The 23,044-nt window shown below is 50.5% G+C and overlaps 2 protein-coding genes across 3 annotated transcripts; both read right to left on the reverse strand.

The window, feature by feature from the left end:
• Positions 1-4,891: 4,891 nt before the first annotated feature.
• On the reverse strand, positions 4,892-11,690 carry LOC123378913 (keratin, type I cuticular Ha8-like). 2 transcript variants are annotated; one of them, XM_006940397.4, is made up of 7 exons: positions 10,069-11,690; positions 8,563-8,645; positions 7,427-7,583; positions 6,909-7,070; positions 6,694-6,819; positions 6,115-6,335; positions 4,892-5,368 (listed from the first exon to the last, which is right to left on the reverse strand). In XM_006940397.4, the coding sequence occupies exons 1-7, from the start codon at positions 10,495-10,497 to the stop codon at positions 5,227-5,229; spliced, it is 1,320 nt and encodes a 439-aa protein (XP_006940459.2). In that variant the 5' UTR covers positions 10,498-11,690; the 3' UTR covers positions 4,892-5,226. The 2 variants fall into 2 exon arrangements, 1 of the variants encoding a protein (XP_006940459.2); XR_006589446.1 differs by having other exon boundaries at positions 5,241-5,368; positions 5,988-6,335.
• Positions 11,691-18,389: 6,699 nt separating this feature from the next.
• On the reverse strand, positions 18,390-22,397 carry LOC102901728 (keratin, type I cuticular Ha8-like). The gene is made up of 7 exons (XM_011289139.4): positions 21,906-22,397; positions 21,631-21,713; positions 20,683-20,839; positions 20,136-20,297; positions 19,921-20,046; positions 19,253-19,473; positions 18,390-18,841 (listed from the first exon to the last, which is right to left on the reverse strand). The coding sequence occupies exons 1-7, from the start codon at positions 22,395-22,397 to the stop codon at positions 18,763-18,765; spliced, it is 1,320 nt and encodes a 439-aa protein (XP_011287441.3). The 3' UTR covers positions 18,390-18,762.
• Between the last annotated feature and the right edge of the window lie 647 nt (positions 22,398-23,044).

The following is a 23,044-nucleotide window of genomic DNA, read 5'->3' on the forward strand; positions in this document are numbered from 1 at the left end:
TGATCCCGGAGAGTACAAAGCTGAGAAGTAGCCAATGCAACCCAAATCTACGGTCAGAAGACTGGCCCACCTTGCCGGGTGTCCTGCATGATATAAATCGAGATGATTCAGGAAAGATCTACAGACACGGGACCACAGCCTCTGAGGCCTCCAAAAGCAGTGACACTTTCCAAGGTGCCCAGACCAGGGCATCACCTCCATGATGCAGTCTGAGATTTGTTTGTGGCTGAGAAATACAGCGTTGCCTATACCAGGCAGCATAAGGTCAAAAGGGGACAACGTTACCTGTTCCTGAATGAGTACGGAGTGTGGACAGGAGAAACAGAGAAAGGAGCAGAGGAGATTATACCTGTACTGGCTTCGGGTCACGGCCAATCGGCAGCCACACAGAGACGCGGGAAAGTACAGGTTACAAGCGGAGATTCCTTTTTTCCCCTGCTGGTTGCCCCACAGGTGAAATGGCCGGGGCCACAGATGGAGTGACAGGTGAGTGGACACAATGTTGCCGTCCCTTGTAAATCTAGCCTCTGTCTTGCAGTGTTTTCAAAATATCAGTAGGCTTGGGTGAATTTGCTTTTTGAACTAGTGGGGAAAGGGGACGTGGGCGTTGTAAGGTCGTCAAGACTTCACACAGGTTGGGAGCAGACTTCGTGTACTGTCTTGATTTCCTAATGGAAATATCCGCAAATTGTATTCGTTCAAAGAGAAATTGAGTGGTCAAGGGACTATCAACCCCACTTTCTTTATTTAGATAAATGTTATTCAAAACATTTATTGCGCGGCTTCTCTGTGCTGGGCACGGGGCTACCTTGAAACAGAAGAATCATAGCTCTGGTAAAGGATTGTGTTTTTGTGAGCAATTCAGGCTAATATGGGTCCCCCCAAAATATATCAAAAGCAACAAGAAAGTAAGGAGGTGAGATATTTAAGAGGTGTGAGATGGATGTATCTGGAAATATGTGTGTATTTAACGTAACTAAGAGACTGCATATACAACATCAAGGGCGGCTGTCATTTACTGAACATCTGCCAAGTGCCGGGCACAGCCCCAGAACTGAGGATGGGGACGCGGGGACAGTGGGGAGATGACACGGTACCGTCCTCTGTGAGCCCTCGGTCCTGCGGAGCGGACAGGCAGGCCCACAACGAACTTTAATGTAGGAGATATAATTGGGCCCTTTCCTCCAAGAGTTTCTTCCTTCTCCCTCCAGTTCTTCCCATACCTGTTCCTGCCCCAACCTCCAGTTGGGCCATTTGGACCATTTTCTGATTCTCTGCCCCAAGAGGAGGAATGAGGCCATTTCAGGTTATTTATCTGTATCCCGAAGGAGACTTGGTAGTGAGGCGACTCAGAAGTAGAATTCAAACAAGTGGCCTCAATCGAACCCTAATCCCTTTAAGACCCTTTCTTCCACTGGGCCTGGTCATTAGGGTTTTTTTGATATGTGGTTCTTGTTGCTTGGGAGACCACAGTTGAGTGGTATGCCTGCCCCCACAGAGGCTCCATGACTTTGGGGTGAGTTTCCAAGCAGATGGAAGTGGTTTCCGAGGACACAGAAAGAAGAGAGGCAATGCTAAAGCAAGCAAGTGAAAGAGGAAGTGTCAAAGGGCCTGAGATTCATGGAGGGAAATGGAGGTGATGTGTGAACCTACTGGTGAGCACAACACAAGTCTGCCACCCAGGGGACGAGAGGCATCTACTGCAGGGCACAGGCATCTCGGCGGGGGACCTTTGGGGGCCCGTGTGGATGACCGAGGCATGTGTTTGGGATCCGGCAACCAGGCAGGGATAAGGGAGAGGGAAGCAAGAGACTTTCGGTACAAAATCCAGCATAAAGGGGGAGCCTGGGCTGGAGAAGGCCCGGGGACAGCCGAAGCCCAGAAGCACTCTGTCTGAAATGGGGTTGGGTGAGGACGCTGTAGGATGGGAGTAAACACCAAGAAAATTCTCCCTGGGGAAACTCCCAGGTCCTGTAAGATCCCTGTGACCCACCTCACCCCAACATCAGACAGCGGGTCCGAACGGGCAGTTTTATGCAGATGTACCACTAGCAAAGCCCTTCGCAGTTGGGTGCAGGGCCAGGTGGTGGGCTTGAGGGAGAGACCACCTGTGAGACGCCTTGGCTCATTTCCCTCCCTAACCCCGAACTTCTCTCCCTGCAAAATGGGGACTGTGGAGCCTGCTCTGCATCTCCCTGGAGTCTGGGGGATTTCAAATTGGACAGCCTGGGTGAAAGTGACCTTTAATGGTGGTAAAGCAACAGACGTACAAGCAAGTTTGCCTGTTTCTCTTCTCTTCTTCCCCAGTAGACAGAGTGTTTTTAGCAATGGCAGGGGGTGAGTTGACCTTCTTTAGTGATTCCCAGTCATTACAATTGCCAGGGTTCTCAGGCTATTTTGAAATGCGCTGCCCCTTTTATCTCTTGCACGGCCCTTTGCGGCAGAAATTCTCAACAGTGGCTCCTCTAGCGTAAACACTCTCTCGTTTCCCTCAAGGAAAAGGAATCGAGACAATGGGGTGATTATGGTTCTGTCATCCTGCAGACACAACCCAACCAGAAACTTGGCTTCCGTGAAGCACAGGGGTTAGCAGCACAATTGCTGGAGGTAGACTGCTTGGATCTGAATCCTGGCTTCACCGCCTACCAGCTGTGTGACCCTGGGTGTGTTACTTACCCTCTCTGAGCCATGGTTTGTCACTCCAAAATGGGGATTATATGAGTCTATATGCTCACATGTATCTGTAACTTAGATCGGTGTGCGGCTCATGGAAAGAGCTGGATGAATGTGAGCTTCAGTGCTGGTGGTGGTGGTGATGGTGGTAACGAGGGACTGTTTGGTCTCCAGGGAAGCTCTTCACACTTCCCCAAGCATAGTGATCCCTCCACCCAGTATTTGTTCCCAGGAACCCAAACCACTTCACACACACATACACACCACATACACACACACACCAACAATGTCTCATCAAAGCTCATCTTTTAATTATAAATGACAGGGATGTGAACTTAACAAACACAGGTCAATTACCTGGGGCATCACTGACTCATTTCATGTCACCTGACGAATCCCTCAACCACTCAGTCCCTCAATGACTCACCTCCTCTCCCTCTCCTTAAAAGGGAAGAACAATGCTTACCTACCCTGTCTTGATGCAGGAATAAGTGGGTTTATTTTGTTAGACAGCTTTGAACTTATTGGATGAAAGGAGCTATTTAAGTACAAAGGAAGTGGTGAAGGCATTTGGGCCAGGTGCTAAATTAAGACGTATCAAGACTGCTTTTTTTTCTTATTGGGACCTACCCTCAGAGATGTGTCACCTGTATGCTGTACAACTTGGGAGAAAGAGCAGAGGCCCAGTAGAGGGGAAGGGAGGAAAGGGTGTGACCACCTCTGACCCTTCCAGATTCCCTATGATGGAAGTCCTGATGCCTCCCAGGCAAATCAGTCCTGTCCACATAGACAGTGGCCAACAGGTAGGATTCTGGACTTGACAGCAGTTGGAGGCACACCAACCAGCCCCTGGCTTAAGATCTCTCGGCCCTTGGGGCTGGGGACTGTGGTCCCTTCTGCACTGAGATGGGCTGGACTTTGTAAATTTCTCAACAGGCTACTCTGATGCAAATTGTTCAGGCAGCAGAGGGAAGATAAGAACCAGCTCCACTTTAACATCTATAATCTCACTGATGAATAAGACCTAGACCGCAGGAAGTCATAGAATTTGGGGCTAGAAGACCCTCTGCAACCATCTCATCCAGCCCCATCAGATACCTGAGTAACCTCTCAATGTCCCCACAAGGTGGCTGTAAGGGCCCTGTTTGAATGCCTCCAGTGATGGGGAGCTCACTGCTTCCCAACTTTGGCCAGCTCTGACACTGCTTTCTGGAGACACGCTGTTCCCGGCCATGGCTGCCTAAACATGGAGCTTCTGGTTCATGTGTCTACTGCCCAGAAGACCCAAGCCAGGCAGCTGCCCAAGGGCTTTCTGGTGGAAAGCCTGTGGGGGAGCTTGGATGGGTCAGTTTGGCCTTTTCTCAACTGATAGCCTAACAGGCTCAGAAATTGCCATCATTTAACACATTCAGCATTTCACAGCATGGAGGGGAAAGTCACGATCTTGATCGGATGAAGCCTTCCTCACACATGGGCTCTATCAGGAGCCTGTAGCCAACTCCTCCTGGGATATACCTGGCCTGTAAGGGGCTCAGTCCCAAAATAAACCCCCTAACCCAGTGGTTCTCAAATTTGAGTGTACATAGAATCATCTGGAAGGCTCAACAAACTGGACTGCTTATTCAGAAAGTCTGAGGTGGGGTCCAAAAATTTGCCTTTCCTAAAAGTCCCCAAGTAAACTGGGGGACTCCACTCTTAGATCCGCCACCCTAAATGCCCTCGTGTTTAATCTTTTTCCTTTCAAAGCTTTCAGAGTGCAGGGTTTGGGCCTAATTCAAAGAAACCAGAGTTCAAGTCTTGAGTCAGCCACCCGCCGCTCCCCTCTTTGCAGGGTTTGTGTGGGACACTGCATCCCAAGATCCATAAAGCCTCGCCAAGGGCATGCTCCCCATGGGCATGTGAGCACAAAAGCTAACTTTAAATGGAGTCTTCTAGGGGGTCTGGGCAGAACCTCGAACCTGAGCTTTTCCTTTGCACAAGGACCAGAGGCTTCATCCTGACAAGAGGTGGAGGGCGAGGGGCGATATCTGTTGTGTGTATTTTAAAGGTCTGTGAATCAGGCTTTAGCTACCCAGATACAGCTGGGTGTCTCTCAACTGTGCCATTCTGCCGCAGTCCTGTTTTCAACTGCGGTCCTTGCTGGCTTTGCCATCTCCCAGAAGCCCTCCGGTGAGGGAGCCCCAGCCCCTGCTTCCATCAGCGGGCTCCAGGACACCTCTTGGCACGGCATGGAGACCTTGGCCACAGGCCCTGGGCTCTTCATGCTGCGGAACTGAAGTTTATTAGCAAAAAGTTTCCCTACCACATCTCAGACTGTGAGGCCACAGAAGAGAGGAGAGAGGAAGCACAAATCCAGGGGCGAGGGCTGAGCCGCCGGACCGGACAGCCCATCAGCAGAGAAGCGCTGCCTGGCGTCGTCAGTCTGCAGCCGGGCCAGGCTGAGGGGGCAAGACCCGGGAGGGTAGGGGCTGGGGGAGGGGGCAGGCCCGCAGAAGGGGGCCGGCGGGGCTGCAGACATTCCCCATCCCCCGATCCCTCAAGCTGAGGGGAACGTCAGCATCGAGACGATGAGCGGGAGGCACAGGAGGCCCGAGGAGGAGGAGGCCCGGAAAGGCGGGGAGAGCAGGGCCCAGAGGCCACAGGGGCCGGGCAGGGCGTCCTGGAGGCCGGGGTTGCACAAGGGTTGCAAGGCAGCCTGCGGAGAAAGAAAAGGTGTTTCAAACATTGGCGTGAGTCGGGGCATGAAAGACAAAAAGTATGCGCTTTAGCATCGGAAACGCCAAAGGGGATTTTAGAGCTCAGAGGTCCTGCCAGGCCTAAAGACAGGGTAGTGATGTGGTTGGAGCCCACTGTGGAGCTGGGACGGGAGCTCAGGGGGCCACGTGCAAAACCTGAGCTTCCTGCCACAGGCGAAGGAACACGGCAGAGAAAGGCAGAAAGTCTGGCCGGGCGAGAGCAGGCTGGGCGTCAGCTGCCCTCCAGATTTACACACAGCCCGTAGCCTTGTCCTTTATTGCTTAAAGGGGAGTGTGTGGCCCCCTTACCTTTCTCACAGTGCAATGGAAGGACAAAATGAGACAATGGCTGCAAGTGCCCTTAGCAATATATTTTAACGTTGAGTATGAAGATTCCCTGTTACCGGAATACTTCCTCCAGGGAGTTTAGCAAAACCTAAATGCACTGAGCTCTCCAGTATGTCAGCACCTCTCCCCCTCCCCCGTGGCAGTGACTGGCATCTGGGAACGTGGTCAGCAAAATGGAAGGCGTGAGCCGAAATGTTCCCACGGGCCCTCCTCCGCATCCAGGCAGCTCACCAGGTTTACCGGGTACCAAGTCTGTCCCCAGAGATGTGGTCGGCAACGCCGCTCCTCCTTTCAAATCACTCCCATGAGAGGTCTCTGCTTTCACACCCGACATTGACACGAACGTCAGGTCACGTACTTGCGATCCTCGCTCTCCAGAAGTCTCCGGTACGTGTTGATCTCGCCCTCCAGCCGGGCCTTGACGTCCAGCAGCACCTGGTACTCCTGGTTCTGCCGCTCCAGGTCAGCCCGGATCTCAGACAGCTGCTCCTCCACGTCGCGGATCAGGATCTGCATCTGGGCCAGCTCGGTGCCGAAGCGTGCATCCGACTCACACAGGGAGTTCTGCAGACAGTCCTTCTGTAACACGAAAGGGGGAGCAGGTGGGAAGTCACGGGACGCAGCCCTCAGCCTCTTCAATAAGACCTTGACACCCCAAGGCACTGCCCAGGCCCAGAGAACATTCTGGGTCCCGTTAGCAGGCCGTCAGCTGGAAGAACGAACATCGTGCTATTGCTCGTCACTGGAGACCCTCAGGAGAAGCTTGCAGAGCCTCCCTCCCCTGGGTGAATGTTCATGCCCTCAGCCTCCACATCTGTGAGAAAGTCAAGGTTTGAGCCGTGTCCTGGTCTGTATTCAAGGGAGGCACGTCCTGACCCGGAAGTGCCCTTGGGCGTGGGAGCCAAGCCGGGTCGGCCAGGCGTACAGAGGGGCTCACCAGCGTGTGCTGGGCCTGAAGCTCCACCTCCAGGGCGTTCACCGTGCGCCTCAGCTCCAGGATCTCCGACTGGCAGCACTGCAGCTCCTCGGAGCAGGACATGTCCTGCTTGCTGATGCTCTCGCACTGAAGCACAAGGGCACACAGACATCACATCACCCCCCTGCCCAGGTGGAAGCCGGGGGGCCCTCCCTGCCCCTAGGCGGCGCCCTCACCTGATCTCGGAACCACTGCTCCACGTCGTTGCGGCCGGTCTGCATCATGGCCTCGTAGTGGCACCGCATCTCGTCCAGCACCCTGCTCAGGTCCACGGTGGGCTCCGCGTCCAGCTTAATCTGGAGCTTGTCCCCCAGCTGGCCCCTCAGGATGTGGACTTCCTGTGGGCACCGGAGGAGGACATCCCATTCGTGGGACTCCCCCACTGCCCTCCACCCAAAGCCTCGTCCCCCACTTCCTGTCCCCCGCCCCCGACCCCCGCCCAGTGATTTCCCTGTGCCCCTCCGAGGGAGAGTCACCTACGGCACCAGCCCCACAACTCGCAGAGGCTGCGGAGGAAGAGCGGGCCCCCACCAAAGCAGGAGCTCACCTCCGTAGCTCGTGAGGCTTAACCATGAGGCAGAGCCTGCAGAACTTCCATCCTGAGCAGGACGAAGAGCTTCATTTCTTCCCCCAAATGAGCGTGAATTCCCGCCCCCCCCCCCCCTCAGAAAGTCTCACACAAAAGGCCATGCACCTGTTCGTGGTTCTTCTTCAGGCAGAGCAGCTCCTCCTTCAGGGACTCCAGCTGCGCCTCCAGGTCACACTTGGCGAGTGTGAGGTCGTCCAGGGCCCTGCGCAGGCCGCAGACGTCGGCCTCCCCCAGCTGGCGGAGGGAGTGCTCCGTCTGGTACCTTTAGCAGGGCACGTACAGAAATCGAGGTTAGAGAGCAGAGGGGCCCCAGGACACTGGCAGTCGGCATTTCCTACGTGGCTACACGCCCAGCCCGGCCAGCAATGGGTGTTCCCCATGCATGTGACCCTGAGCACCTAGGACAAGCCTGGCAGAGTGGCCGGTACTGAGAGTGCCAGGGTGGGCTGGTGGCCAAAGGGGAGGCAGCCGAATCACACCAGGCAGTTGCCACGCCAGGTGACCCCTGCAGACCCTCCTCGTCCCCGTCCCCTACTGAGACAGAACCTGGGTTCTCTCTCGGATTAGAAGCCAAATGCCAAAATAGGAGGATGGAAATGGCTTTCTTTAGCTCCAGAGGAGTGAGACTTCTACAGGGCCCTGAAAAAAAAAAAAAAAAAAAAAAGACAGTAAAACACAATGCCCCTTCCTATTCCCAGGTTGGACCTTCTCAGGTGGCATAAACCTTTTGATCTTCACATGCCTCCCATCGTAGACTGAAGCATGATTTCTGTCATGAGTTACTAGTGCTTACAAATTGGTCGGGCTGCAGTGTGGAAACATCCTCCCGGAGGCATCAGAATTTGGTAGGAAATGGCCTCGGGGTAGGGAATGCGGGGCCAAGCTCCAGTTCTAGCACTCAGGAGCCACGTGACTTCAGGCAGGTCGTTTCAGGGCCCTGAGCTTCTGTATCCTCACAAAGATGAGGCCACCACTGCTCTGCCTGCCTCCCCAGGTTCTTGCAACAGTAGCAGCAAGTGGATGATGCCTTCTCAACAGTTGTGAACTGTAAAAGCGAAACAACTGAGGAGCAGGGTGGGTGTTCTTTCAAAGTCTCAGGCATAAGGCTCTGTGTTTTCTCCTGCTGTAACTGTCGGTCTGGGATCTTGGTCAATTACATCTCTGTCGCCGGCTGCATCACAAGACCGAAGAAGTCAGGGAGGCCCCTGGCTCCTCCCTCTGCGTGCCCTACCCCAACTCACTTGGTCCTGAAGTCATCTGCAGCCAGCTTGGCGTTGTCTATTTGCACAACCAGCCTGTTGTTCTCAGATTTGATGCACAGGATCTGGGGAGAGAAAGCAGGCTCAGTAATTCACTACCTTCAGAACCATCAATGGCCTCCGGTCAAAAGACGTTCCATTGGCTAAGATTCACAGCATCACCTTGGGACAGCGCAAACTCCCAACACGTAAGAGATCCTGGTGTGGTGCAGGACGGGGGGGTGGTGTGCAAGAAGATGCTTGGCAGAGGCTGAAGGCGTACGGCCAAAGGAACTGGGAGATAGAAAGGAGTAGCAAAGCGAACATTTGACAGAGACTCTATTTTATTTCTCCAGCTGTGATGCTTCCCCTGATATAAACAAGATCTGAAATCTAGGCCACGGAACAATGGGCTGGATATGAAAGTTTTACATAAAGGGGGACCTGTTCTTTTTTCCTATACATAATTTTTTAATGTTTATTTATTTTTGAGAGACAGAGAGAGACAGAGCATGAGCGGGGAAGGGGCAGAGAGAGGGAGACACAGAATCCAAAGCAGGCTCCAGGCTCTGAGCTGTCAGCACAGAGCCCGACACGGGGCTCGAACCCACAAACTGCAAGATCGTGACCTGAGCCAACGCCAGACGCTTAACTGACTGAGCCACCCAGGCGCCCCAGGGAACATGTTCTTAATAATAAGTCCCTCATGTGGGTTGGCCAACCTCCCCAAAGGTCTTCTGTGAATCTAGCCAGGTTTTTTGGCCCCTATTCTGACATTCCTTGTCTTCCCATCTCCAAAACTAAGATGTAGCTCTTAAGAAGCATTGCATTGACCTACAAAGGGGACAGCAGATATGCAGAAGAGACCAATGCTACTGAATGGCCATATACTGGCTCATGAAGGACATTACAACATTCTACCTTGTTCCATGCCAGAAATTACATTGCACTGCTTTTGCAACTACAATTTGTAAGGACTGAGACTAAGTAAACATAAATCCTGGAGAGCCAAATCCTACATCTCGTCTTTTACATGTTCCCATTCACCTCCACTCAAGAGATTCTCTTCCCACAATCAAAAAGAAAGAAAGAAAAAGGAAGAAATAAAGAAAGAAAGAAAAAAGAAGAAAGAAAGAAGGAAAGAAAGAAAGAAAGAAAGAAAGAGAAAGAAAGAAAGAAAGAAAGAAAGAAAGAAAGAAAGAAAGAAAGAAAGAAAGAAAGTTTCAGCTATGGCTGTTTCCACTGTCAATCCAGGCCCTCAAAATTCTATGCAAGTATCAGTAATCTTTTTCTGTAAATGGCAAAACAGTAAATATTTAAGGCTTTGAAGGCCATGAATCTCTGTCACAACTACTCAACTCTGCCATTATAGCACAAAAGCAGCCATATACAATACATTAATGAATGAGCATGGCTGTGTACCAATAAAACTTTATTTACAAAATCAGTCAGTAGGCCAAATGGGGCCATAGTTTACCAACCCCTGACCTGGAGCACCACAGACCTCACCTTCTGCTGGAGCTCCTCGATGGTCTGGAAGTACGACTGGTAGTCTGGACACACGCTGGACTCGTGGCATTTGCTCGACTCTCGGATCTTGGTCTCCAGCTCCGCGTTCTCCCGCTCCAGCTGGCGTACCTTCTCCAGGTAGTTGGCCAGGCGGTCGTTCAGGAACTGCATGGTCACCTTCTCGTGGCCAATCGGGGCGCCTTCCCCATAGTTCTCACACACTCCGACGTTGCCGGGAATGTCGCGGGTCCCTGGCAAGGGGCAAGCGGTTTGACAGCTGTAGGGCACACAGAGGCTGGGTCGGCCCAGAGGCGTTGCCCCCACACGCACCCGGTTGGCATGTGCCAGGGTGGCGGACAGGCACAGGGAGGCAGCCGTGGGCTCTGAAACCTGTCCACTGAGGAGAGAATCACAATGAGTAGAAGTCATGGTGTACAGGCCAGGCTCGTGCTTTGCCCGCAGTTGAATTTGCTTGAAGATGAAGCCTTCCTTCTCCTCCAGAACTTATATAGGCTTGTAGTGGGTGTTGGTGCAAGAAAATAGGCATTTTCCTCATTAATATTTATATTGATTCTCATACAATCACTCTATTAGTCAGTGATTTTGTCTCTCATAAAGAGTTAATGAGCTCATGAAAGAGGCCTTCACCCACACAGGAAGCTTCCCCCTCACTGCAGGGTCCTAGAATACAGAGAAAACGAGGTCTTCTCCAAGTGGCCCGCATTCTGTGGTTTATGTCCCTTTCCCCTCAGTCGGCTTATCTCTGTGAGATCATCAAGACCCAGAGACTCCCAATATCCCCCCAAAGTCTCTCCCATTCTATATTCTTTTCCTGCCTCCAAATGTTCCCATCATGGCAAAGTCTAAGATAGTAATCAGGCACATTGAGGAAAGAAAATCAAATCACAATTAGTTTGTTTCAGGGGATGTGTATGGAGTGTCCAATGTGGGACATGGCTTAGCTTGCTTGGAGGGAAGGGGTTAGATTTTTAGTAAGGGGAATAAGAAAGTAAATGACCTTAATATTATAAAGGCAATAAGAGAGGGTGTTAAAAAAAAAAAGTTGCATAGATTTTAGGAAGAGAAAACACTGAGTGACCAGAAAGACTTCATGGAACAGGGAACATTTAAACTGTGTTTCTGATAATGGTTTCCAGGAGGGGTTGAGGGAGACAGCATCTCTCATAGAGACCAAAATGAACAGAATCAAACAAGTCTGGGAAATGGAAAATAGTCTAGCTGTGCTGATGCTTATAATGAACACACATTTGCCGGCACTGGAAAGTTGCATTTAGTCCAGGTTGTGGGAAGCCTTGAATGCCAGGACCATCCCATATATAGTCTTCAGGTAAAGGTAAATCAAAGGTAGGAATCTGCCCCTGGAAGCTGACTCTCCTCAAATATGAGGGAAAATAAATATCCACGCTCCTTCCGAAGCAAAGTAACAGAAGAGAGATGAAAGTTTCTTGTATAAACATTAGAGAACAACACCGGGCCAGGACAATGAAAAAGAAACCTAACTTCCAAATTGACTTTGGTGTTTGGAAACTGAATAGACACTTTTTAATTACCCATGGGTCAAGGGAGACATCAAATGAGAAATTAAAGTATTTTAAACTGAATTAAGACGAAAATACAACCTATCAAGCTGATGTGGGAATTAAAACTTTCCCTGTGCAGGCGTGAAACAGATAAGTAGTTTTGGAAGTGGGAAAAAAAAATCATGAATGAAACGGGGTAATCTGTGATCCCAAGAAATAAAATTACGTTTTTGTGTATTAGAGTCTATAGACTAATTAAGGCGGGCAGCGATTAGCACTTTATGGTGTCTGTTCTCAGGCACCTCCCCCTCTTTTCTGGCATCTTCCCTTGTAAGACACTGGTCATCCCACCGACTGACTCCCTCTTCACCTTGTTTAAGAAGATACACACTCAAGAACTTTGATCTTTCATCTTTTGAAACTTCGTACATTTCAAAGAAATGCACGTACCTTGATTGTCCATTACTTAGCAGACTCTAGAATAAATTTAAATTTCCTTAATCTTCAGACACACTCAGAGCATCAGAAGGTTTATGGCCTCCTCTATTCCTAAATAAGTCAGTGGCCGGTTGTTCAGTAAGCCCTGGAAAAGGGCAGCCTGCCAGCTTCCAGGCTATGCTAATGAAGACGCTTTGACCCCATTCCAAAGATGAATGCATTCACCAGGAGGGCCCTTGAAGCAGCAGTACGCGTTTTAGGTGGCTCTAAAACATGGAATCTGAGCCTAAAGGGATCTCAAAGTCCTCTAGTCTAGGGGCCTTTGGCATTGAATCCCTTCTGATAACCTCCCAACTCAGCACCCAGTCCACCACTCTCCAGAAGGTCTATCCCATCTTTGGCCAACTGGGCCCCTGTGGCGCACAGTTTCCCAGGCTTTGTGCAAGATACTGGGATCAAGAGATAAATAGCAGCCAGCTTTGTCTTCAGGGGCTTACAACATAGGGGACTATTAGAAAGTCCTTTATGCAGAAACCTATCTACCTCCATGCTATTTATGTCCATTGCTTTCGTTCCTTCCTTCATTCATTCAACAAATATTGAGTGAGTACCCATTCTCTGCCAGACAGGCTCTGATGCTGGATGCTGGTGGTATGTTAGCAAGTAAGTCAAAGAGTCTGTCCTTTAATTTACTTTCTAGCTCTATCCATGGTGTCCCATGCAGGATAAATCCAATCATTCTGCCACAATGGCTGACCTGCAGCTCTTCATGACAAATGGTTCTGATCCCCCTCACCATCCGGAGTACATCCCTCTGAATACATTCCATGGAGTCTCTACCACTCTTAAGTGAAGGCTCTAGAATGGAATTTTGGATGAGCTGGAATTAAGAGGCTGCCAGCAGATGGCCCAGCAAATCTTCTTGCCCAGGAATCTTGTGTGGAGTGTGCTGGTGCCACCAACTCTTCAACCATGATACCCACCCAGCCACCAGCCGGTCCCATATACGATCAGCGAGACCCATGAGGACACTCCCTCTTAACTACTCCTTGTAGAGATATGGGCAGTATTCACCAAGGCAGGGTGAATCCGTGAACTTGTCCCAGTGAGCTACTCCGAGGGATCCAGTATTCATATACACTCCAATATTCAAAGCCCTCTCAAGGCACCATGAGGACCTCAGGGCTGAATCAGACAAATTCCCGTCGCAAAAATCGCAGAGCAGAAGGAGAAATAGGTCATGTCACTCAGAAGAAAGAGAAGTCACAGAGCGAGCTGGGGTGAGGGGCGGACATCAAAGAGACTTTATCTGGAGCTTCAAAGATAGGTTAAGATTTGGACAGGCAGAGGAAGGAGAGAGAGGATTTTCTAGAAAAAAGAGGTAAGCACAGGTACACACTCAGAAGCAGAGACACGTGTGGTGGGCTCTGGAGAAGCAGGGGTGCAAGCTTGGGAATGTAAGTGTGCAGCCCACAGAGGCCCGCCTGGAAAGAAACCACCTTGGATGACACAAAAACGTACACCTTGCAGAGTCAAACCGCATTTTTAAACCCTATGAAACTGAAATGTGTGCTCATTTACGCTAAAAATGTGGCCGCCTTATATCTTTGTAACTTCTACACGGGTGATTCTCAAACTTTAGGCCACATCAGAATCATCCAGGGGGCTTGCAAAAATGCAGATTTCCAGGCTCCGCGCCAGAGTTTCTGATTCAGTAGGTTTGGAGTCAGGCGCTAGAGTCTGCATTGCTAACAAGTTCCCGGGTGATACTGACTCTGGGGGTCTGGGGAGCACACTTTGAGAACAGGACTTCTGCTCTCCAGGAAAGAGCCTCATGGTGGTTGTCATCCTATGTAAACGAAGCACAATGTAGCAAAATGGTATTTTTGCCGAACATTTGTGCACTGATGTTGGGGCACATTTCAGATACGTGGGCATATGTTTTCCTCAATATAATAAGCAAGTTCTGTTTGCTTTCTTCCTGGTTTACTCTTCTTCATAGAGGTTTGTTTTGCAAGGACATCAAAGACCGGAGAAGGGAGGGACAAAAGGGGAAACCCATACAGTGTTTGTTAAATCAGTGGGTAAGCCCACATGAAACAATGTCTGTAGAGGACAGATGAAGGTCAAGTGAAGTGATACACTTTAACATTACTAGGTGCTGGGATTCTGGCTTGGCACTTACACAGGATTTCATCTCTCTCTCTCTCTCTCTCTCTCTCTCTCTCTCACACACACACACACACCCCTATATATCCAGAGTTGATACAAACTATCACATTTGACCACCTACTATGTGCTACGCCGTATTGTACCTGGTGCTTTAATCCTTTCAACCACACTGAAAAGTAGTTACCAATGTACCACTGTAGAATAAGAAAAAGCTCAGAGTGGTTAGGTAACCTGTCTGAGCTCACAAAAGTAGAAGAGGAAGTCCGTGAAACATTAGCTCAGGTCGGCCAGACGCTCAAGCCCAAGCTGCGGCTCCCAGCCAGGAGCCCAGACACCCATTCCATCCACTCCGTTCATGCAACAAACAGGCGCCGTCCTCCTCTGGGCTGCGCCCTCGTCCAAAGAGCTAGAAATATATGGGGAGACAGAACAGAGTCCTCTGGAAAGTTCTGGGCAGACAAGAGAGATGACCAAAGTAGCAGTTTAGGAAAAGTAGTACCCAGTAAGCACCCATGTGATGGGAACGCTGAATCTCGATTTTGTGGGCTCTCGAGTAAGTACTGCAGCGCCTGATACAAAATGCACACTCCAGAACCATTAAGCAAGCGAGTGAAAGACTGGTGGTGTGTGTGGCATAAATGTGGCACAGAAGAGACGGGGCAGACAGAAGAGGAGAAGGCCCTTACGAGACCCCGGGCAGCACATGATGGAATCCAAATCCCGCCCCCAGCAGTGCCGACAGGTAGGAAGAGATGGGAGGCAGAGGTGTTATAAGAAGATTCTGACGAAAGAGTCCACGAGGCTGAGTGATTTGCTGTATATGGGGGTCAAAGGAAGGAGGGACACCAAAAGTGCTCTTGCGGTCCCTGGGCTCCTGGAACAATAATGTGCTGGGAAAGGGAGCCAGGAAGTCAAGGCAAAGAGTAGGCTCAAGGGGGAGAGGCTGATTTGAAGTTTGGAGAATCTGAAATATAGCCAAGTGGGACTGTCCACCAGGAGATCCAAGACTTGAATTGCTTGAACTCACTGAGAAACTCTCCTGAGCCACTAAGTTTTCTTCTTACACCTGGCAAGCAGGTAGGGCTGTTGAGTTAGCCCAGAGGCTCATACCTGAACAGGGCAGCAATTCTCAAAAGGAGGGTTCCCTCCTCCCCCCGCCCCCCACTAGAGGGGAGGTGGCAAGGAAGATAATTTGGCTAGAGGGAGTGTCACTTAAAAACAAATACAACCTGTATTCGAAATGAGCTTTTGGCCATGATTGAGTTCCGTATTTATATTTTTGAAAGCTAAAACAACATTAAGTGACAAGTGAGAGATTTCTTTTTTTAATGCTTATCTTTGAAAAAAATGTTTATTTTTGAGAGAGAGAGAGAGAGAGAGAGAGAGAACACAAGTGGAGGAGGGGCAGGGAGAGAGGGAGAAGAGGACACAAAGAGGGCTCTGCACTGACAGCAGACAGCCCGATGTCAGGCTCAAACTTGCAAACCACAAGGTCATGACCTGAGCAGAAGTCAGACACTTAAGCACCTGAACCACCCAGGCACCCCAAAGTGAGGGATTTTTTTTTAACATTTATTCATTTTTGAGAGACAGAGAGAGACAGAGCACGAGCAGGGGAGGGTCAGAGAGAGGGAGACACAGAATCCGAAACAGGCTCCAGGCTCCAAGCTGTCAGCACAGAGCTGGATGTGGGGCTCGAACTCATGAACTGCGAGATCATGACCTGAGCCAAAGTCGGACACTCAACCGACTGAGCCACCCAGGAGCCCCAGAGGGATTTTTTTTAATATGTGTCAAATGAGAAGGCATGGATGAGAAAAAAGTTGAGAAACACTAAATTAGGTGGAGAAAGACAAAGACAACAAGATGAGCTCGTGAAGATTATAAGTGGTCCTCAGAAGGGGTGAATTTGATTTTGTTCTTTGTAAGGAGGATGATGCGGGTGTGACGAGGTGGAGCCTTAGGTATCATACATCGTGGACCACAACACACGAAAATTGGTGCCTAAATAAAAAATGCTCCTGTCCCGGAAGTCCAGAATTCCACCTCGATATTCTTGGCTTCCAGGTTAAACAGCGGGAGCAGAAGTGTGGGCCCTTCCCCCGAGCTCGCTCAGTGATGGCAGCATCTGCCCCTGAGGACGGCAGCGGGCCACCCTTACTCCTTCCACTTTCCCGGCATTTGGGAGAAATGGCATTTGAGTGAAACAAACAAACAAACAAAACAAAACAGGCAATGAGTACAGGGGCCTGCAGAGGCCTGCCTGGTGTCATAGGTGAAGCCTGGAAGGAAATAATACAAACCAGCACACTGGTAGTGCAGGGGTGGTAATCCGAAAACCAATGGGCTCAGTACTTTACCAGGTGGCTCAGAACCGGATCCGGTCCCAAGTCAGAGTCTCAGGGGAAGAAAAATAATCAGTCAACCTGGTTGAAATTATTGTGACCACAGCAAAGCCTAATAGTGCATCTAGGCTGTCGGTCCAATCTGGGAGGATAGGGAGATGTAGGGGCCAGAGCGCCGCCGAGGGGAAGGTGCAGAGATGGGAGTCACTCTGTGAGTGCCCGGGTTTGGGCACCAGAGGGCGCCCTGAGCCCTCAGGCCATAATTACGGATGAGGGTAAAACCTCCGTGTCCAGGTGCCCTGGGCCAGGCTGGATAGACACCTGCCAGCCTCCCTTGCCTGCAGCACCCATCCTGCATCTGAATTGCCTTTCTTGCCACACCCAGGAGCTTCGGGAGTCCCACACTTAGCCTGGTCAGGCTAGCAGGGGGACAAGGCCCGATTTTCATGGCTCTGTTGCATGAAAACCTATGGCTACTCCTTAAAACATACGATTCTTGTGAGGTATTTGTTAGAAGAAAGCCCACAGAGCCCACTGGACATTTGGACATTTTTGTCCTCTGACAGCCCAAAGAATGCTTTTTTTTTTAATGTTGGTTAGGACACTTGGAGTGAAAAACTAAGCTCCGATAACAACAGTGATTGATTTTATTATTTATTTATTATTGCTTATAAGTGGACAAGGAGGGTGGTCAAACTTCTAGGCCACCAACTCAGAAATACATGGCCCCTGATACTGCTAATGGGTTTTGCTACCACCTCCGTAGTCCCTCTTTCCTTCTAAGAGGGAAAGATTATCCCTGCCGGTTCCCAGGGAGCCCCATAAACCAATATCCACCTTCTCTGTGCCAGGAGCATTGTATGGATTATCCCTCAGCAACGGTGAAGGAAAATAGAATCTTTCTAACCTTACAACTGAAGAGTAAGTCTCAAGAGAGTGTCATGGCCCGGCGACTTCACTTAACTGTTGTCACGAAGGGTGGCATTTGAGCCCAGATCTGCCCAACTCCAGAGCAAGTGCCCTTCCCACCATACTGTGCTACTAGGCAGAAGATCCGAATTTGCATTGATCCTGGGACCAGGTTCCGCAGGTGAGCCGAACCCTGAGAGCTTCATTCTGGGCATGCTCAGCACATTCCAGAAGCTAAATTGAGTAGCACAGCAAAGAAGGCACATCATCTCTTGGGTGGTCTTCCACCATGTCTGACCCACCTGGGCCTGGGTCAGAGCCATGTCCAAGAGGCAGACTCATGCCTACTGTGCTCCTCACCTTCAGCACTCCAAAGGCAACAGCAAATAGACAAGGACACCTCTCTTGGGAGGGAAATATGCCCAGGACCCAGACAACTGTCCTGAGTACCCAAGCTAAGAGAGGAGATAGTAATTCCGTGCCTCCACACAGGAGCCAGTTTGAATGAGAGACAAATAAAAAATAAAAACTTGGCAACCTGGCCAGGGCAGTTCTCAGCATGACCTCCCTTTGGCTAGATTGGAACTCTAAGTTGTGGGATTTTGCTCTTGGACAAAATACCAAGACGCTAAAGATGCCAAAAGCATGGCAGGGACATGTTAGTTCTGAGCTGTTCTGAAGGAATTCAACCTTGGCAACCAACATGTCTTCCTTTCACCAGCCCATAGAGATCGATGGGCAAGGTAAATCGAATGTCAGCAAAGGGCCTTCATCCAGAGGCTAAGACCCCAGTGCCCCAGTGGAAGATCCTGGCAGTGACAAGACATGTCGGGGCCAAGGATCACCCAAGGTCTTGAGGGCCAGAGTTGTTTATCACACCATATACATTGCCAAGCACGAGAAACGTAGCACTTAATACAGGAAAGAGATTTATTGACCGTTTCATACAGGAACCCAATTACATCTTAGGAGACTCTGAAGCATGGGACTAGAAGGCAAATCCCAGAAGAGGTACTGGGATCAAATGATAGCTTAAGTGAAAGACAATGATAGCATTGGATGGGGGGGGGGGGGAGGGGTGGATGCAGTGTGGGGACACACAGGGAGACATGGCTTAGAAGTTTCTGTTATGCTCTGATTCAGTGAACATGCCTCCAGTGAGTTCAGTCTTCCTGGAAGGAAGGCTAATGAGCAGGTGAAGGCAATCCTAGCCTGGGTACAACCAGCCTTGACCTCCTGCACCAGCACTCAGACCTTCAGAATCACTTCTCAGCGCCGAGGCCACTTGCTTAGAGAGGGCAGGTGGCTGGGACACAGCTTGGACGAAGGACACAGGCAGCAGCCGTAGAGCAGGGATTGATGGGGAGTCTGCAGTGAGAGAGAGAGAGAGAGAGAAAGAGTTAGACACAGGGAGTACAAAGATGTCTCAGTGATGCATGGAAGAGGCGAGACCAAAATGGACAAAAGACAAGTCTGCCACCAAGTCACAGAATGCAATGAAATTTGTGTGAGTAGTTCCTCTTCCAGTGCTGTGTCTCTCCGTGTCCAAGAGTCCTCTAGGGGGACTTGGTTTAGGAACCAGCTATCATTTATGTAACAGTCAATCAACAGTGCGATCCACATACACCAGGAGAGTTGAGCACATCACTAAGCCAGTGTGGACAGGGAGGCTTGCTCTCCATGCTGATATCTCTTTCCACAACCATGTCAGTTATCTGTGAGGAACTGCTTTATAGTCAGGTATGTGTCTTGGTGAGAAATTCACTCTATCACACGTACTTGCAATCCTCGCTCTCCAGAAGTTTCCGGTACGTGTTGATCTCGCACTCCAGCCGGGCCTTGACGTCCAGCAGCACCTGGTACTCCTGGTTCTGCCGCTCCAGGTCAGCCCGGATCTCAGACAGCTGCTCCTCCACGTCGCGGATCAGGATCTGCATCTGGGCCAGCTCGGTGCCGAAGCGTGCATCCGACTCACACAGGGAGTTCTGCAGACAGTCCTTCTGTAGTGGCAAATAACCGGGTAAGAGACCGAGGTGTCCCAAAATTCAGCAGTAGGAATCATGGCCAACCTCACCATGTCATAGGACATGCCCAGAACTCTGGAGAAATCGCTGCCCATGTCACCATGACTTTTCACAAAATTCTACCTGGAGGAAGTGTTCATCCCTGTATTCCCAGGACCTGACCAAGTAGACACCCAGTGACGTCTTGTGGAACGAAGGCCTGAATCACCACCCTTTATTGTAAAGGAAGTGGAGTTGGCTTTTTAAAGAACCAGTTTTGGGGGTCAAACCAACCTTGATGGCGAGGCATCTCCCCCAGGGAGAGAGGGACCCAGCCCCTGAGGTCTGATTGTTAGTGGGACTGATGAGTGGGACTTCTAAGACACGCTGCTGCCAGGCCGTGGCCCGTGGCACCAGCAGCACGGTGAGGGCAGAAGACCGTACCAGGCTGTGCTGGGCCTGAAGCTCCACCTCCAGGGCGTTCACTGTGCGCCTCAGCTCCAGGATCTCCGACTGACAGCACTGCAGCTCCTTGGAGCAGGACATGTCCTGCTTGCTGATGCTCTCGGACTGAAGCACAAGGGCACACAGACATCACATCACCTCCCTGCCCAGGTGGAAGCCGGGGGGCCCTCCCTGCTCCGAGGCGGCGCCCTCACCTGATCTTGGAACCACTGCTCCACGTCGTTGCGGCCGGTCTGCATCATGGCCTCGTAGTGGCACCGCATCTCGTCCAGCACCCTGCTCAGGTCCACGGTGGGCTCCGCGTCCAGCTTAATCTGGAGCTTGTCCCCCAGCTGGCCCCTCAGGATGTGGACTTCCTGTGGGCACAGAAGGACCAACACTCTGAGTGAAGAAAGGGCTTTGGACAGAGCAGATGGCACCTGAACCCCTTCTCTGATGAGCAGCACGAGGGGTGAGCCCACTTGTGCACGATGTGAAAGATCTTGTCCAGGATCCACTGGGAAGAGCCCAGTGGGTCGCCTTCCTAAATTCGCAAGGCAAACCTTTAGAGACAAGGAACCCCTCCACCGGCCCCACCACCTCTGCTACGTCCTACAGAGTCAGCCTGACTCCCACACCCAGATCAACCCCTCATCCTGATGCCAACTGAGCCTGGCTTCTAATCCTACAGCCACAGGGTGGGCGGTGCTCCCTTCTCTGCTCAGTGCCCTCTCCCATGGGTCTGCAGCCCCAAGCCCAGACCTGCTCGTGGTTGCTCTTGAGGCAGAGCATCTCCTCCTTCAGGGACTCCTGCTGGGCCTCCAGGTCGGCCTTGGCCAGGCTCAGGTCATCCAGGAGCTTGTGCATCCCACACATGTCTGCCTCCACCACCTGGCGTAGGGACAGCTCACTCTCGTGCCTTCCAGGACAGGAGATGAAAGGTCAGCAGGATGACAAGGACAGCCCCTTTCAGCTGCCCGCAGTTTCCATTTCCTTCACCAACTTGGATCCTCATTTCCTTGGTTAATCAACATTCACTGTGTTGGATCCTGTACCTACAGAACTCATTGTTGGAAGAAGTATCATTATGCCCACTGGATGGAACTACATGGGAAACTGTGGCTCCGAGAGAATAAATGGAGTATCCAGGATTGTATATCTTGGTTAATAGTAGATACATGGATTCACCCTAAGTGGTCAAATTAACGCAGTATTCATTCTGCTATAAAGGAGTCATTTAGCTAGGAAAAAGAATAGCTTGAAAGTAAGCCTTCTGGACCTACAGTTTTCTAGTTTACCCCTTGGATTAATTATTTCAGATGATTTTTATGCCTTTCTCATTCATTCAATTGCAACTCTTGATACCAAAAAGCTATAGTGACAATTCTTCCCACTCATAAATTTAGCAAAGAGTCAGTGAATCTGTCAAAGACCAATGAACTGAAAGTTTATTCTTGCAATGATTTGATTTTGTTTCTGGCTATAACACAAAACCTTCTTATCTTCTAGATGGGGAGAAAATGACATAGGACCTGACCCATCTAGATGATTCTTCCTCATTTTGTTTCAATGCTTTTGTTCACTTTCAACCATTTCTGGGTTCTAGTCAGTAACCACTTTTTAACATCTACTTTGGGCCAGTACCATGATGGGCACCTAGAAATAAAACAGAAGAGGAGTCACTCTGAGCCTTCTTCCAGCCCTACTTACTTGATTCTAAAGTCATCGGCAGCCAGCTTAGCATTGTCAATTTGAGTTACCAGCCTGGTATTCTCAGCCTTGCTGCACAGGATCTGTGGAAAACCAGAAAGACAGTTCATGCACAACACATCATACTGTGGGCTCCAGCTCTATGGGTGACATCTACACTCATGCTCAAGAGAACCCAAGAGCACAAAGACCCTTGAGTCTTCAATGGCCCTTTGACTGCCATGCCCTTCCACCTTCTTCAGACCCAGCATACCCCAGGCTACTTCAGACCTCACCTTCTGCTGGAGCTCCTCGATGGTCCGGAAGTACGACTGGTAGTCTGGACACACGCTGGACTCGTGGCATTTGCTCGACTCTCGGATCTTGGTCTCCAGCTCCGCGTTCTCCCGCTCCAGCTGACGCACCTTCTCCAGGTAGTTGGCCAGGCGGTCGTTCAGGAACTGCATGGTCACCTTCTCGTGCCCATTCGGGGCACCTTCCCCATAGTTCTCACACACTCCGATGTTGCCGGGAATGTCACGGGTCCCTGGCAAGGGGCAAGCGGTTTGGCAGCTGTAGGGCACACAGAGGCTGGGTCGGCCCAGAGGAGTTGTCCCCACAGGCATCCTGTTGGCATGTGCCAGGGTGGCGGAGAGGCACAGGGAGGCAGCCTTGGCCTCTGCCCCAGGCTGGCCCCCAACATCAATGCAGGAACCGCAGACATTTGCAGCTTCGGGCATCTGAGTGCTGCCCAGACAGCGGGATGAGCTGATGTAGCAGGAGGTCATGGTGTGGGCTGAGGTAGCACAGGAGCTTCAGAGCAGCTGTGAAGGCCGAGCCACGGAGTGTGACAACCCCTTTCCCTGCTAGGCCTTTTATACCCCATCCCAGGTGGGTGTTGGCTCAATGCTTTGACCTCAACGCCTTGATTCTCTACCTACTGTTGTACTGTCATCCTGTTACTCAGCTGTTGGTTTACCATTAAGAGTTCCTCGCCGCATTAAAGGAATGTTGATGAATTTGACATGCCCCTTGCTGTTTGATATCAGGTTGTCGGTTGATGAAAGATCAAAGATGTATATTTCTACTCAACAATCACCAGCAGTTAATTCAACTTCCAGATGCCCTCTTGCTGGACTGAGCCAGTCTGTGGATATAGCCACACTCAAGGATTGAATCTTTCAGTCAGTGATCTGTATGGCAGGAGGGACAGTGAATCCGTCACCAGCATTTAGACTCACCCAGTGTTTCCTCTGAAGAGAAAACACCACTTTATAAAACTGGGAAGTCTACAGATATTGATTATTGTAAGGTCCCCTTTCTTCTCTCTTCTATCCTTTACACTACATACTCCTGTTGAGAAGCTTTAAAGCATCAATGCATCCCGAAACATTAGTGCTGGCTAAGTTTTGGTTGACTAGTCAGAATCAGCTTT

Source organism: Felis catus, chromosome E1 (genome assembly GCF_018350175.1).
Source record: "Felis catus isolate Fca126 chromosome E1, F.catus_Fca126_mat1.0, whole genome shotgun sequence".
NCBI classification, from domain to species: Eukaryota; Metazoa; Chordata; class Mammalia; order Carnivora; family Felidae; genus Felis; species Felis catus.